This window comes from Pararge aegeria, chromosome 12, assembly GCF_905163445.1.
Source record: "Pararge aegeria chromosome 12, ilParAegt1.1, whole genome shotgun sequence".
Classification (NCBI taxonomy): domain Eukaryota; kingdom Metazoa; phylum Arthropoda; class Insecta; order Lepidoptera; family Nymphalidae; genus Pararge; species Pararge aegeria.
The window spans coordinates 18,457,516-18,475,115 of record NC_053191.1 but is presented as its reverse complement, the minus strand read 5'-3'; the positions used below and the strand labels follow the sequence as shown (position 1 = coordinate 18,475,115).

Sequence of the window (17,600 nt, the reverse complement as noted above, 5' to 3'; positions counted from 1 at the left end):
CACAGAACAGATGTCCCACCTGATGGTAAGTGAAAAATCATCGCCTATAAACAGATCAACACTTCACAGGGCATACAAGGAGCACGTCCTGCAACATGCCGTCCTGTGACTATAAATTTCAGGCGTAGGTGTAATGACACCGGCGCCCACGCCCTGCTTGCGAGGTGGTACAGCTGGAAAATGTTTGTGTGATGAACATAAATGTTTTTCAGTGTCTTTGTGTTTATATGTATTTTATAAGTATTTAAATACTCTTTATAAAAAAATATTCAACAGTTATCTTAGCGCCCATAACACAGGCTTAATACCGGTTTTTAGTTTAATTCGTTAGTTTTATTACATTACGCTACAATTCAATTTTTAGACAAATACTTAAAAATAAGTAAATTCACAAATAGTTTTTTGATTTATTCCGTTATATCCGTCATTATAAGTCACGCACAATGACACATCAGAATTGTCTTTTTTTGACTGCCATATTTGTTACTGTTTTATCATAACTTTTAAACTGCTTTGCCTACGGCTTGGAGCGCGGCAGAATTTAAATTAGAGAATATTGAAACTCTAAAGAAATATAGATTCTTTACATTTATTTATATTTGTTTATTTGTTACTTCTCAGGACGAGCTCTGTAACTAAAGTTCTACTACTACTAATTATTGAAGAAGTCACCTGGCAGTAGCCAGCACGGCCCGCAGCTGCGGCGACGGCTGCACGTTCTGTCGCAGCGTGATCTTGGCGCGCAGGCCGCAGCCCGGCGCCGCCGCGAACCCGCCGCACGAGGCGCGCGCCTCGCCCACCACGCCGGCGCACCAGCGGACTATGGCTGTTGACAAATGGTCACTTTACATGGGAGTTATATTAAACCCATACCCAACCCATCATCGGTTTCAAAGTCAAAGTCAAAGTCAAAGTCAAAAATATCTTTATTCAAGTAGGCCCACAGGTGGCACTTTTGATGCGTACATAAGAATTACACGGTAGTGAGATGATGGCGATAACCACATTCGTAAACTTAAAACTAAAGCTACGAGGGTTCCAAACGCGTCCCGGTCTAAGAAGAAACCCACAACACACTTAGCCGGGTGTTTTTTTTTTTTTTGTTATCACCATCTCACAATGTCATTTTAAATTTGTATACTTAATATTGTATTTTTCTAGACGGCGCTTCACGGTAAGTCATTAAAATATCAATCTAACCTAAAATCTTCAGATGGCAGATTGAATTGGGTGCTGTTATTTTATCTACAGGCAAGAGTAAGAAAAGTGTAGTACTCAACCCAATTTATCATATTTACTTTTTGGATTGTTTATACATTTCAGGCGTTAATCAAAGAAGGGAGGTTAATGAAAAATTAGTAGTCCTGTTTGTAGCTCAAACATACTTTAATTTTTATTAAAAAGTAACAATTAAATCTGAGATGAAACCCAGATAAAATCTACCAAGATCACATAAACTCAACTGAATATTTTTTGCTCCATAATTTCAACCTTATTGTGAAGGGTTTAGTAACGATAATCTTACCGGAAGCAACAGGGTGTTCAGAGTTCAACTCCGCTGAAAGTATGCAAGCGAGGACTTCGGGTAAAGTCGACGGCTCGCCCGTTAGAAGTGATACTCTTGCCACACTTGTGCTGCCGCGAGTGATTGTGCCGGTTTTGTCGAATATTACTGTTTTAACCTTTGGAAAAAATTATTAATATTGTTATAATAGCTACCTAGTCATTAACCAGAGTCATTGAAGTTTTTAGAAAGCTATACAACATGTAAATGCAAACTGAAATAGTAGAGGGACATTATTTACCGTCTCTAAGACTTATCTGTGAAATCTAAACGCTATTAGTTTTTGAGTAAACCACTGCCATAGTTTTTACTGAATGAAATTAGTTACAGCCCTAATCTCACATGCAAAAGTAAAATCAAGTGACTCCTGTCACTTTATTAGATACGCGTCGCGTAGCGTGCGTACTATGCTTTAGTTTGAATTAATTGTATGGAAAAATAAATATGTTTCTTTTGATTTAATATTGTTACACGATGATTCCTTATGAAACATACTTATGCATCCTATAACAGTTTTCGCAAGATAATAATTAAGTGGTAATACTGAAATAAGAAGTCAAATAATGAATCACATTTACCCCACTATACTTTTCTTAACTAAATGATTGTATATTAAAATACCTATACTTATAAAAAATGTAAACTCATTCAATGTATTCAAAACTAAATTAGCTTCTTATATATTAAGTAATACCAATAAATTTAAAGACGAATACATTGAATGCGTAGATAATAGTAAAATTGAATTTAGTTTAGTCTAATGGCGAAGTGTATTAATTTATTATAGAAAACTAAGTTTCCTATGTAAGTGACTTAGGTCTTTTTATGGGAAGAAATGTCTTTAAACCTAAACCTAAACCTATATTTAGTTAATTTGAATATAAAAGTTCAATCATAAGCATACACAAGTTATCTAATTAATTACTTTGGTTATTTCCATTCCATAAGCTGTACAAGTTTTTTTTACCTTATGAGCATTTTCCAAAGGCTCCGCTCCCTTAATCAGAAGACCCAGTTTAGCTCCCACCCCTGTAGCAACCATCACGGCGGTGGGGGTAGCCAGCCCTAATGCGCAGGGACAAGCTATCGCAAGCACTGAGAGCGCGAAGTGGAACGCCGTCTGGATTATGAGCTCCCAGTCCGAAAAACCAGAGTCGAGGTAAATTTTCTGTTAATGATAATAAACAACTTATATACTACTAGCTGTTGCCCGCGACTTCGTCTGCGTTTGTTTTTGTTTTTTGAGACACATGGACATTAAGTTGTGTATACATATTTAAAAAAAAAATTCTAATCGCATAAACAAAATCTGAAAAGAACTGTCTGACCAGTCTCAGCTCCTCTGATCACTTACAAAAAATAGTAATCGTTATAGGACGAATCGAAATCGCATTGTTAGTTGATTTATATGCTAAAGGTTAACGAAGAACATTTCTATCATTTTTTATATAGTCTTTGTGTAAAATCGTCAAACTTTTTCATCACCTCTCCCAAAGGAACTGAGCATTATTTCGGAATAAAAAGTATACTATATTTCTTCTATTACCTCCAAGAATATGTTTCCAAAGTTTCATGATGATCGGTTCAGTAGATTTTGCGTGAAAGCGTAACTAACAAACTTACGTTTATAATATTAGTAGGGTAGGGAATCTTAATATCTATGAATATTTAAACGGTATCTGGCAGGCTGACAATTCCCTCTAAATTTCATGTTTACTCAGTTTGTACTGGTAAAGTTTTTTCTCAGTTTGTAAATCAAACAAACCCAGCCGGCTTTTCGAATTGCATACCTATTTGTATTGAAATAAAGAGTTATGCATAATTCAAATTTTCACATTAACGTATTCATTAACTTCGTCGTACGCTGTAATCCTGATTTATTTTACTTCATTAATAATGATAAAAAAACTTTTATTGCACTTACTGGTGTGATTACTTTTATTCTATTGATGTCTAGTGCTCCGCTGATGATCCAACACACTAGCGTCAACACCGACAGGAACACCACCATGGGAACAAAGTAACTGGAACAAGTAACAAAAGCTGATGACAAATGCTGGTCTAAGGTGTTTACAACGTTACCCCATGCATGTTTTGTTTTGAACAATCCTTTTTATGAGTATACTTATAACACGAAAAAATTTAATCAGTGTTATCACAAATAAATCATGTTTTAAAACGAGATTTTAAGCAACTCTAAACTAAATTATTAACCTTTATAAAAAAATATAAAATGTATAGCTCTCTCTCTCGTTCTGACCTATATACTTCTTCTCTTTCATATAACAAAATGTGTCCTGGACGCGGCCTTGAAATTTCAATCGACACCTAAGAAGTACCCAACGATACTTACCCAGCGATAGTATCGGCTAGTCTCTGCACGGGAGCTTTGGAGCTTTGCGCGTCTTCCACTAGTCGCACGATCTGCGCAAGCGTGCTCGCCTCGCCCGTGTGTGTCGCGCGCATCAATAGCGCGCCGTGTTGGTTTATACTGCCGCCTATTACTAGGGAATCTAGAAACAATTTGTCATTCAAATAAGCTTATAGAAATCACTTTAAAAATTAAAAAAAAAAAACTGTGTTTATATCTCTCTCTGTGTTTATGATCTCAATATAACGCTAAACTATGCATTAAATTAAATTACCGTATGGCAATGACAAAAAGCCGCGTTGGTTGTGAACTTCTCCATTGTTAATAGTGCATTCGCTATCTTTAAGTAAATTAATTTATTGTCATCACCATAAAGGTTTTCAAATAGTATATAATAGTAATTGCTCTACTTTTACCCAAATTATAGTTAAAAAATATAAGTTGGAGGATCAGAAGGGAATTGATACCTTTAGTCTTAGCTACAGGCATGGACTCTCCGGTGATGAGGGACTCGTCGCACGTGCTCTGCCCCGTCATCACTTTCCCGTCCACTGGTATCTTCGCGCCGGGCACTACCTAGAACAAATATTAGTACAGCCAACAGACTAAATTTATCTTTGCAGGAAATACTTAACTATCCGTGTTCGCAGTGTTAAGTTCTGATCAAACTCCATATTCAAATTGAAATTCATTTATTTGCTTAAAACATAACAAAAACATTCTAATCTTAAAGTATTCATATTGATTTATTGTAACATGTTCACCGCTCAATTACAAATATATATTATAAGAATGTTATACGAGCATTATTTCAGAATCTTCTAGAATCATGTAATGAAGACATGCCAGAGCACGCGTAGGCACTGATCGCCAGTAAGATTCTGAATTTTCTCTGGCCTGTTCTTGTGCGTTCCAGTACGATGTCGAGTAGAAAACGATTAGGGGTACTGCTTGGGTATTATAATGGCATCACCTACATACACATAATCAATATTTATAAAAGAGAAAGTGTGTGGGTATGTTCCGTATAGGCTCCGAAACGGCTTGACCGATTTCAATGAAACTTTCAGGGAATCTCCGGATTGACCTGGCGAGTAATCCTGTAAAGTTTGGTGACGATCGGAGCACTCCTATTTTAGAACTGTCAAACACAGCTTTTATTTACTATGATGATATTCTATTGTTGGGTGTACATGGGTGTAGATAATGATCTTCATCCGCTCGAGAAGAGAATAGAAGAGAATGAATACGGAAGGAAATAAACGATTTAATATATTATTATTATTAATTAAACTCTTTATTTGTATACCACAACATTTAAAATATAACAAAAACAGAAACAGCGAAAGAAGTAGTAATACAAAAGGCGGCCTTATCGCTTAATAGCGATCTCTGCCAGGCAACCTTAGAATTAGGAAAAAAAAGAAGAGGAGAATAGACTGCTGGTGGTATTATGAGACTTAAATTAAAAATTTAATGATGTAAGTTTATTGTTTAAATAAAATAAAGCAAAATCGAACCCGGCGATGCGGGCTGGGTACGGTAGTAAACAATAAAAGAAATTACCTTCAAAACGTCTCCTCTTTCCACGAGATCCACTGGTATACTCTTTTCGCCTATCTCCCGACCTTCCTGGTCCAGGGTTACTAGCACAGCTTCGGTTGGTTTTAACGACAGCAGTTTTGATAGTGCTTCCGACGTTTTGCCCTACGGCAAAGAAAACATTATTATATACTAAATATGCCCTGCGGCTTCGCAAACCTGTGATCTATTATCTTAAGAACATATACTGTTTGAACATACTTCAACAAACAACTAAGGTGCGTGCGAATGAAATATTTAAACATTGCCAATTGCAAATATCCGTACCAAAGACCTACTCTTTTAATAAAACTTTTACTCCTGTAAAAGTGGTAAATCCGTGGAATGAATTGCCGAGAGATATAAGACAGTCACAGACAGTAAACATATTTAAAAATCGACTAAAAGAATTTTATTTATCTAATATGATATAGTGTATGTATGTTCTTTTGTATGTTTATATATGTATATATTATAATTATATGTATTTAACTTAATTGTATAACTGGTTGCACTATCCCGTTTTCCCTAACCTAATTCTCTACCATAAAGGGTTGTCTGGAAGAGATCGCTTAAAGCGATAAGACCGCCTTTGCGCATCTTATATATATTTTTTTATTGTTTTGTTATTTCTTGTTTTCGCTTTTAATTTGTGCGATAAAGACTTTATCTATGTATCTATCTATCCTTTTTTGCGTTATTAATATTTATAATAATTTTAAAAACCTTGAATTCCCTGTAACAAATGACTGCATTAATAATATGTGGCTTATATTAGTTCATAGCGCTAGGCAACCAACGTTACCCAAGTCAGTAAATGGATAACCCATCTTAGAAATTTTGAAAGATAATGTGGCCCTCATTAATGTGGCAACTCTTTAGATATTCACTCTTGTCAAGCCTTTAGTGAGCGGTTTGATACTGTCAGCTGGAGTTCCGTCCTCTATCTCCAATGATATTCATTACATCTTCACGAATTTCAGAATTTGTCCCGTTACAGTTTCATTATAAGTATACATTTTTAAAGCCTCAGTATTCAATCCTATGTAATATGGATGTATTTGTTTTTGCAGGGTATTTGCAAATAATACACACTATATTTAAAGGGCAATAATGAATGTCTCCTGTGGCAGAACTGTGGGCTTATTTAATATAAGTATACCAAAATAGAAAATAAAGTAACGTATCTACTATTCTTCCGCTATTCAAGATATCAAAGTCAAAGTCAAAGTCAAAAATATCTTTATTCAAGTAGGCCAACAGGTGGCACTTTTGATGCGTACATAAGAACCACACGGTAGTGAGATGATGGCGATAACCACATTCGTAAACTTAAAACTAAAGCTACGAGGGTTCCAAACGCGTCCTGGTCTAAGAAGAAGCCCACAACAAACTTAGCCGGGTTAGCGGTTTTTTTTTTGTTATCACCATCTCAGAATGTCATTTTAAATTATTAGAAGAGCAACCTGGTTAGAGCAATAATTTACACCCAAGCTTTTTTATCGTTTACGTAGTCCTTTATACTATAATAGGACTTTTCTATAAGCTTACGTTATCCTTGACCCAAGCGTCGACTCGCCCGCCTGCACTATTACACCTGATATTAAATATCCTTTAACCTTCCTCAAGAACTATCAAACGCAAATTAACATAATATAGATGCATACCTTAGCTATATGTTCGAGCCATCGCCCCAAGGACACGAAGACGAGCAACATGGGCGGCGTGTCGAAGAACGTGAGGGGGCTCGTGTCCTTCTGCAGCGCCATCGCCGCTATCACCACCGCCAGGGAGTACGCGTAGCTGCGGACAAACGGACATGCGGCATTTCATACCTACTATTAAGTTGAAAGAGCTACTTAGTTCATAACAGCGCAAAAATTTATCTTACTAATTGTTGCCCGCGTTCTTCGTTCGCGGTCATTACGGTTTCAAATCCCGTGGGAACCGTTTGTTTTCTTGGGATAAAAAGTAGCCTATGTTACTCTCCGTCCTTTCAACTAATTCTATGTCAGAAATCAAGTTGATTGGTTGCTCAGTTTGGGCGTAGAGGAAGGACAAACAAACACACTTTCACATTTAAATTCCCTACTATAAATGTGAATGTAAGTTTGTTTGTTACGCTTTCACGCAAAAACTACTTAACCGATCCTCATGAAACTTTGTCCACATATTCTAGGAAGTGTTAGAAGTAATATAGGATACTTTTTATCCCGACATTAAGCTTGGTTTCTTTAAGAGAGGGAATGAAAGTGTTTGACGATTTTACACCATAACTCGGACAAATTATAACCGATTTAAAAAATTATTATTGTACTATAGAGGTTATAATATGTGTTTAATGTTGCCTAAACTTTGTGTACCACCCACCCACACTGAGAAAGGGTTAAGGTAGTCTACCACGCAGGCCCAGTGCAGATTGGTGGACTCCACACACCTTTGAGAACATTATGTAGAACTCTCAAGCGTGCAGGTTTCCTCACGATGTGTTCCTTTACTTCAACGGTAAAGGTAGTGACATTTTAATTGCTTCAAACGCACATAACTTAGAAAAGTTAAAAGTGCGTGCTTGGATTCGAACTCGGCCCCTGGAAAATGAAGTCGAGCTCATACCTACCGGGCTACCATCGCTCCACTAAACCGTGTTAAATTCGTGGTACTTTCCTTACTATTATATAAAAAGGAATACGAAGTATATGATCTATAAACACTTAAAAATGTTAAAGAAAATATGTATTTCTTGCTTTTTATTAGTGCAACAAAGTCGGTTCTTTTTGTTATTTTTTTTTTATATATTTGTAAAGACTGTAAAATGGAGCATACCTGATAGTAGTGGTCATCGATATAAGTACGTCCATGTTGGAGGTGCCGTGACTCAGCGCTTTGTACGCTTGCTTGTAGAAGTGCCAACCGCCAATAAACTGTAAACAAAACAAATTGTTTATTAGCTTCCATACCGTCCGCTCGTTTATATTACTTTTAAGGGATAATTGAGTGCTTTGTATATTATATTGAATATCCCACATATTCAATATAATATACAAAACACAAACTACATGGTAGTAAAGTGAAACCAAGAAACACGAAAAAATAAATCCGTCTCCAGCAACGTGAAAGACAGGTAAATATTTCTTATTCAAATAGGCACTTTTATGACGAAATTTGATCGTGGTATCGAGATGAAGGTGCCTTTTTACTTAGAGATTATGATCCGGATAGGGTATGACAACGGAACAAGAGTTTATGCGGAAAAAATGCGCAGTCCCTAATAGTATAGGACACTATATATTCCGAAAAACTTATTATTTATACACAATGTGCATGAGATATTAGTTTAACATTATAAATATTATCTAATAATGACAAAAAGACGTCTATGGAAACTGAAAAATAAATCCGTGTTCGGTAACGATTCTCTCCCAAGTATCACCACATTCCAAGTTAATCTTTATCCACCCCTATGCTTTAAATCCTCTATAAATGATTCTGAAACAGTTGGCTTATTGCCAACATTAAACCACCCCTCCTAATAACCATAATATCATCAAAACAATATATTATGATGATATAATGTTGTACTGAATTTCATTATAACAATCCTCTGCTTTTGATCCCCCTTCTGCGCATACAAGTTTATACTTTAGTCAACTTGATGCATTGTATCTGTATAAATCACGAGCTTTTCAATACCAGAACACCGCATACCGTACAACAAATAGGTTATTCGAATCCCCGATATTTTTTTGGGAATATTAAAGTTTGGTATATAATTTTCTGAACAAGTACTTTTTAATAATTGCACTTTACTAAATTTTAATTGCTACAACAATAAGTAATTTTTTAATTAATACTTAGTTTACTTGTATACACTCTTACTCAATAATGGTTGTTATTAGGTATCATATTATGGGTGTTGATAAAGGCTTGTATGCAACTGTTGATAAATAGGTATTAAAACACTCATGTGATACTATTATCATAAGCCCACGTTCGCGTTTTAATACTTCTTATTGTACAATAGTTTCATAAATAACCAAAGGACCAATCGCGGGCGTAGCCATGGCGACGAGACAACTGCTTTGTAAGAAGTGTAGTAGAATATGCATCAGTTATATGGTAACGTATACAAAAACAACACTTCTTTCTACAATCCTGTTGTTAGAATGTGCCGCCTTTTTAACGAGTTGGTTTTCTACTGCGATCTTGACATCCTTAATCATAAATCTGTTTCTTTCATTAAATCTCTGCACAGTTGTTGTACTCTGCTTGACAAATGTAAAAAAATAAAATAATTTTTCATAATTTAACTCGTATTCTCTTACACTATGTTCTTTTATATGATACTAGCTGTTGCCCGCGACTTCGTCTGCGTTTGATTTCTTTTTTGATGTGGCGTTTTAATAGTTCTAAAATTAAAGTATTCAGTATCGCTAAGCCTTAAATGAGGGGTTTGCTTCTGTCCGCTGAGGAGTTTTGTTCTCTATCTCCAACCACATTCTGATCCGCACAAAATTTGGGTAAAATAAAACACATATTATTACCTCTATAGCACAAAAATAATTATTTAAATCGGTTATAATTTGTCGGAGTTATGGTGTAAAATCGTCAAACCCTTTCATCCGCTCTCCCAAAGGAACCGAGCTTAATGTCGGATTAAAAAGTATCCTATATTACTTCTAACACTTCCAAGAATATGTTTACAAAGTTTCATGAGGATCGGTTAAGTAGTTTTTGCGTGAAAGCGTAGCAAACAAACTTACATTCACATTTATAATATTAGTAGGGATGTAAATTGTGGTTTTTTTTTGTAAGAAAATATCCAAGAACATAAGTCCGTCCCATCTATTGGCCGCATTTATACACGCGTGTGGTGGAGAATAAATAAATAAATAAATATACTACGACAATACACACACCGCCATCTAGCCCCAAAGTAAGCGTAGCTTGTGTTATGGGTGCTAAGATGACTAATGAATATTTTTTAAATGAATAATATACATAAATACTGATAAAATACATATAAACACCCAAACACTGAAAAACATTCCTGTTCATCACACAAAAATTTTCCAGTTGTGGGAATCGAACCCACGGCCTTTGACTCAGAAAGCAGGGTCGCTGCCCACTGCGCCAATCGGCCGTCAAAAGAATGGCTAGTTTTATTTTCATTGGTTGTTGTTCTTACGTTTATGTTTTGTCACGACCTGTTATATAAGTAATGGCGCCGAGGCCGGTTCACCTGCACGGGCGTGGCGAGCAGGAACATGAGCAGGTTCTCGAGGCTGAGGCCGGGCAGCACGCAGCACATGTGGCGCGGGTCGTGCGCGCGGCCCATGAGCACCATGAAGTACGTCATGGCCGCCATGCACGGCGCGCCGAAGATGAGCGACACGAGGAACGCGTTGCGCCACTTCCGTATTTCTTCTCTGTCAACGAGGCGCATTATATATCTCTGACTGTCCCGCACCGGTACACCGGAAGTTGCAAAAACACAATTTTTTCTCATATACCATCTAATTAGTAATTCATTTAAGGTTATCATTATAACAAATTACCAGATGAAATCCCTGAGATGTCTCTCTCATATAAAACTTATATAAAAGGTAAGCTTATAGAAACATTCTATTATGATGTTAAGGATTACATGTATGATAAAAAGGTTGGGTATGAATTGCTCTAACTTCATAGCTAAACTTTAACTCGACTGTAAGATGGTGATAACAAAAAAAAACCTGGCTAAGTTTGTTGTGGGCTCTTCTTAGACCTGGGCGCGCAGGGTCTACATGAATAAAACATTTTTGAAATTGAATTTAAATTTAGTTTTACATCCTTGTCAATCTTAAAGAACTCTCTTTCATCAAAATTAAGCTTAATTTGCTATACTCCGCGAAAAGAGAGCTCCACGAGGGCTTTTCGCGGAGTATAGCAAATTAAGCTTAATTTTCACACCTTAATTAATTCAAACACCACACATCCCATCTCGGAAAACAAGCTCTTATTATACGTATTTGTGCGAAATACAACGAGTTATCTAAAAAGGCACCAGGCATCGATATCTTCCATGACTCACCCATAGCTTTTAGGAAAAAACTCACTTAACACTTATCGATGCGTTAAATTTTTTGTCAAATTAAGTTTACATGGCGCTTTGTCAATGCTGTGTGCATTTGTAATTGACGTGCAAATCAGTCGATGTTTTTGTGTGTGTGTGCTATGTTTAAAAACGTGTAATTTGCATGTTGTTAGTGCTATTAATAAATAAATTAATTCTCAAAACTAAAATTCATTTACTTCGAGTGGGCATACTTTATCGGCATTTTTGAAATGTCATGTTAGAGACAACCATATATAAATGTTCACGCAACTTTAACATTGTTTTTAACCGACTGCGAAAGAAGGAGGGTTAAGTTTTTCGAGTGTATGTTACATACATACATATGTATTTTTATTTATTTGTATATACAACGTGCAACAGAATTACGAAATAGTATTAAAGGATGCTTAAGTATATTTCATAAGGAATTAACCCTGTAAAAATATTGAATAAAAAAAACATATTTATTTTTCCATACAAATTAATTCAAAACATTCTAAGTGTTTACTTATGACAACCCTATTGAAGATAAAATACCGACACACGCATAGTACCTCATAAAGTGACCGGAGTCACATGATTTCAATTTTGCATGTGATGTAAGGTCTTTATCGGATTTCTTTCTGTAAAAGCTATTTCAGTGGTTTACTCAAAAACTATAAGGTTTGCGGTTTCACAACACAAGTGAACAGTTTTTAAATTAAACAGTTTTTATCGTTTATTTAATTTACTTTTGTTTGATCTGCCCTGGACATCGAACCTTAGACCTCGAACTAATTTCCTCGCAATCGAAGTGAGAAGCAGAGTTTTTAACTCGGTCATGAAACCCATTTTATGTCCTTGTAGCACAACGTACTGTTTTTGTTTAATAAATATATAATTATATTGACATACTTATGTTCCAAATAATTGCTGGTGCCTCGATTGTGTGAACTGACAGCGGTCGCCTCGAAGCCCAGCTCATTGACAACGTCGCAAATCTTCCGCGCGCCGATGATCTCAGGGTCGTATTTCACTTTGCCTCTACCGACACAAACATGACCCACGTTAGATACAAACGTGTAAACTATATACGAAATACTGTTATAGGATGCATAAGTATGTTTCATAAGGAATCATCGTGTAACAATATTAAATCAGAAGAAGCATATTTATTTTTCCATACAAACTAATTCAAACTAAAGCGTAGTACGCACGCTACGCGTATCTAATAAAGTGACAGGAGTCACTTGATTTTACTTTTGAATGTAAGATGTAACTAATTTCATTCAGTAAAAACTATGGCAGTGGTTTACTCTAAAACTATTAGCGTTGAGATTTCACATATAAGTCTTAGAGACAGTAAATAATGTACCTCTAAAGCCTGTACAGTAATATTTCGGTTTTCATTTACAATTTGTATATTGCTACTAATATTTGTACTTCGGTCACCCAGCAAAAAAGCAATGGATTCATGAAATTCAAGGCCAGAATTGTTCTGATTATTCAAATAGGCACGTTTGATGCGTACCTACATACAAAATTTTTACAGTCCATGGTCCATATAATTTAGGGCCACGAGAGTAGTTTTTATGGGGTAAAAATGCGCAGTTCCAAATAGAATATAATATAGACTACTTAATTGACATCCCGAAAACTTAGTAACTATGTAAATGTGAAGATAGATTAGTTTTACATGTTAACCATTATCTAAAAGGGGCATAAAGCCCCATCAAAGCATTTTGTTGGTTTATCCTTCTTCGCGCATTTATAAAATTAGTAGAGAAGTTAAATATACTATACACGCAGGCAAAGTCGCGGGTACAATTAGTAACATATAACAGGCTAGTCATTGAGGGTTACTAGGTCACCAGCCATAAAATGTATCACTATTGTTCGATTAAGGCAAATGGTTATAATTTCAAATAATTGTTATAAATTGTATTACTCCTATTGAAGAAAAGAACAAAAAATTTGGGTGCACAAGGAAACACCCTACAGCGAGTGCGTGAGACTATAGAAATGATTGTTCTTATCATTCATTATCGATAGCATAGTGTTCGAATGACGTAAGTAACTGCTTTGACGTTGGAAGAGCTTCGGATATAATTGTAAAATAAATTGTGCTCACTTTGATGTAGTGAGCGCGATCGAGCAGGAAACTACACCGTTAAGTTTAAGTACAGTCTTTTCAATTTTGTTGACGCACGACGCGCAGGTCATGCCTTTTATCTGAAACAACACGCCTTTATCAAAATCGGCCAAGGAAACAATAGCATAGTGAAAAAAATAAAAACATAATTTTTAACCATAAGTTATTTTCCCCAAAACTGGTAAATGTTTGTGTGATGAACATGAATGTTTAACAGTGTCTATTTGTATTTTATAAGGAACTATTTCATTCATAAAAATATTCATCAGTTATATTAACCATAACACAAGCTACGCTTACTTTGGAGCTAGAACGTGATTTATTTTAAGTTATGCGAAAATCTTATTCAAATTGATTGATTTATCCTTTAAAAACTGGCATTATGTGGGAATAATTTCTTACGCAGACAATTGAAGTGTGACAAACACTGCATAACTATTCCAACGTTATGCCACGTTATTAAATAAGGCCCCGATACTTTTTCACTAAACAATTTTCCTCAAAATTTGATCATATCAACGGATAAATAAAATAGTCGCACAAAGTTATCAATAAGTGAAAAAGCAATACATTTTGTCCGGGCTGCAAAAAAGCCAATCATCGTTATCAATTGGGTTATGATCCAGGTGAATTCCGATTCGCTAATTTGATTATAATCAAAGTAACAAAAACTAGCCGGATGGGCGTAGTAGAGCTTTTTGTGACAGAGCTCGTCCGGGGAAATACTACTACTATACTTATGTCTGTCGCTAAGCAACATTGTTTGAACGCTGTGTTCGGGTCTTAAGAGCGTGGTTTCCGGCGTAATTACAGGCTAAACACCTACACCTCTCACCTAGGTGGATGGATACAGGGTGGCACGTAGCAGGAAGTGTTTCTTGCATACCGTGCAAAGTGTTGCTCTGTTAATAGGCGATTCCTTTAACCATCAGATGGGGCATCTGAGCTGTCCGTCAATTATTCTTCCTCTTTGTCGTAACACTGTTGCCAGAGTGGTCATCACGGTGGGACATTGTTTGGGGCAGTTGTTACTCGCCTCACGATCCGTCACTTGTCCATATTTGCAGAAACTCTGGTACATTCATGCAAGGGACCTCCGACTGCAGATTTGATCTGATCGGTCCATCGCATGGGTGACCTACCGCGCGCTCTGGTGCCTTCTGTTGCCCATAATTATTATTGTGACAATTATTACTATAACGAAAATTGGCGATTAAAATAAAACCATTCTCGGTAAATACGTACCAATATAGTCAAATCTTTCGGCGCTCCGCTATCGCTGATCAGTTCTGAGGGGAAGCCTAAATCGGTGATTGACTCTGCGATGGCTGAGGCCGAAATCTTCGCCGGCTCGTACCGGACTTCTGCTTTGGCCGCTAGCAATGCTATAACTATTGAGTGGACACCTAAAAACAACTGAAATTTAATAAATTTGGCAAAAACAAATTAATTTTTAAAAAGTTTTTACTTAAAGGAATTAAATATAAGGTTGTTGTGCTGAATTTTATCATAAAATAAAAACCTACATCTGAACTTAGCGATATAGTGAGTTTTTAGCGCTATTAAATTTAGCTTAAAATTGATCGGTAAGTAGTCCAGTAATTTAAGCTTAAATTAGGTAAGAATCTCGGAATTCGAGATACCCAGCTGTAAGTCTGTAAATACTTGTATATTGACACCCTAAAAGTTGTCTCAAAACCTACATATGGTAGGGTGTACGCAACTATTTAATTCAAGGTCAAAGGTCACAAAAATCGTTTTTTTGCGCTTTTTTTTTTGTAAATATCTCATTTCCTCTGGGTTTTTTTGCTATTTGTATTTAATATCAATATTGTAGAATACAAAATTCTCTACAAAATTTGTTTTTAAAAAAAAATTCACACGGTGAACGGTGCGTAGGTTTTGAGACAACTTTTAGGGTGTCCATATACAAGTATTTACAGACTTGCAGCTGGGTATCTCGAATTCCGAGGTGAACTTACTATAATGACTGGACTAAAACATTCAGACAGAAATGTACAGCCTGACAATATTAAAAGTCGCTCAGAATTATGCGCACACGCAAGTGATAGAGAACTTGTCTTACCGGAGTGATCGTTTATTCATTTATTTATTTATTAAGGACACTAACAATATACATATTTACTATACACAGTAATAAACTAGTGCAATATTATTTAACACATTCCCTTATATGTACATCTATAACAAGTGATCATGACATTAACAAAAAATAATAATATTAATAATGATCGTTAGTTAAAACCTATAACGGAAGGTTTTGTCAGGCTGATAATTTAAAAATGATCGTTACTCCACATCACAGAATTATGGTAAAAATTGTTGCATTGGCACAGCATAAGGTTTGCGGCCATTAACAGTATTATGTCATGGAGTTGTAACCATTAGTCAAGAGAACATATTTAATGGAACCTGCAGTAGAAATTGAGTTTTGCAATTAAGGTTTATTATTATGTAAAGTATACTATTATTATTAGTTTAATAAATAAATGATAGCGGTGATTGCACCGTAGGTCTTCTGCCTCCCTTTCGGAGCAACCGAGTTCGACCCCCCCACACGCAACTCTAAGTGAGTGAGAGTTATGTGCGTTTTTAATTTAAAGCAATTAAATATCACTTACTTTAACGGTGAAGGAAAACATCGCGAGCAAACCTGCATACCCGAGAGTTCTCTATAACGTCCTCAAAGGCGTGCGAAGTGCACTAATACAAGGCCAGCGTGGTGGTCTAAGCCCTTCTAATTCTGCAGTGGGCTGGCAATCGGTTCATGACTGCGCTTATTATTTATGCACTTACCATGCATTTTGGAACAATGTTTCTCTATAGCGGCGACGCACGACGCGCAAGTCATACCGCGCACTTCCAGCGTACATCGAGATATCTCTGTCCCCTCTTGCGTGGAAGGTAAGGTGCCCTGAACACATATAATATATAATAGATATCTTTATATATATTTCTTGTGTGCGTATGCATGTCACTGAACTCCTCCTAGAAGGCTGGATCGATTTAAATGAATTTTTTGGTATACGTTAGGGTGGCACCCTGGATGGTTTAGATTTACAAATTAGCCTGACAGATGGCGCTGGGGTCAGCTAGTCTTTATATATATATATATTTATTCCTTGTGTGCGTGTGTATGTCACTGAACTGAACTAGACGGGTGGACCGATTTCGAATTTTTTGTGTGTTTCAAGGGTTTTGGTCCACTGGAAAATGTTTAAAAAAAATTATCCGAGTTACGAAGTTCGCTGGGACAGCTAGTATAATATAAAAATAAACGGTTAAAATAATTAGGGACATGTTTTTTCTATTTCTTCCAGATTGTTTCCGGAGTCGTTCGAGGTGTTTTGTAAGTTTACGAACAATCACCAGTCAAGCCATTTAGAGGTTTCGGCCGTGGTTAGATATCCGACTGACATAGACGAGCCGCCAAACGATTTCGGTAATGCCGAAATGCCGCGTAGGCACAGACAGCGTGTATATACGGGAACGGGTGATACGCTCGACCGAAACAATAGGATGATCTTATGCGAGCCGTTGTTCGTGCTTTCGAAGTTGTACATGGTCATTATTTGTGAAAACTTCGCTAATGCGATACAGGAGATTTGTGGCGCCATCTATTTAGGCAATGTGGAGACCGCCACAGGTATGGGTGGATGTACTTACGTTAGCTTGTGTTTTACTCTTCGCGGGAGAGATTTTGATTCTATCACCCGAACCTTGCTCGCTTTTAACTTGTGCTACATCTGAAACAATTTATACAATCTCACTGTTAGAACCAGTACGTCTTGGTAGTTACGGCAGAATCCACACACCAGATAAGGTATTTAGAAATTAT

The 17,600-nt window shown here is 36.3% G+C and overlaps 1 protein-coding gene across 5 annotated transcripts in view; it reads right to left on the bottom strand.

Annotated features, from left to right (window-relative positions):
- Positions 1-17,600, bottom strand: part of LOC120627998 (copper-transporting ATPase 1) — a 68,515-nt gene that overhangs the window by 10,176 nt on the left and 40,739 nt on the right. For all 5 annotated transcript variants that reach the window (XM_039896157.1, XM_039896161.1, XM_039896159.1 and 2 more), the window contains 15 exons: positions 17,429-17,508; positions 16,559-16,676; positions 14,987-15,147; positions 13,721-13,821; positions 12,505-12,633; positions 10,756-10,942; positions 8,340-8,437; positions 7,184-7,319; positions 5,502-5,642; positions 4,403-4,511; positions 3,918-4,077; positions 3,489-3,588; positions 2,532-2,732; positions 1,526-1,682; positions 673-826 (listed from right to left, as the gene is read on the bottom strand). In XM_039896157.1, coding sequence (XP_039752091.1) covers positions 673-826; positions 1,526-1,682; positions 2,532-2,732; positions 3,489-3,588; positions 3,918-4,077; positions 4,403-4,511; positions 5,502-5,642; positions 7,184-7,319; positions 8,340-8,437; positions 10,756-10,942; positions 12,505-12,633; positions 13,721-13,821; positions 14,987-15,147; positions 16,559-16,676; positions 17,429-17,508 — 2,032 coding nt within the window. The remainder of the gene's footprint in view (positions 1-672; positions 827-1,525; positions 1,683-2,531; positions 2,733-3,488; positions 3,589-3,917; positions 4,078-4,402; positions 4,512-5,501; positions 5,643-7,183; positions 7,320-8,339; positions 8,438-10,755; positions 10,943-12,504; positions 12,634-13,720; positions 13,822-14,986; positions 15,148-16,558; positions 16,677-17,428; positions 17,509-17,600) is intronic.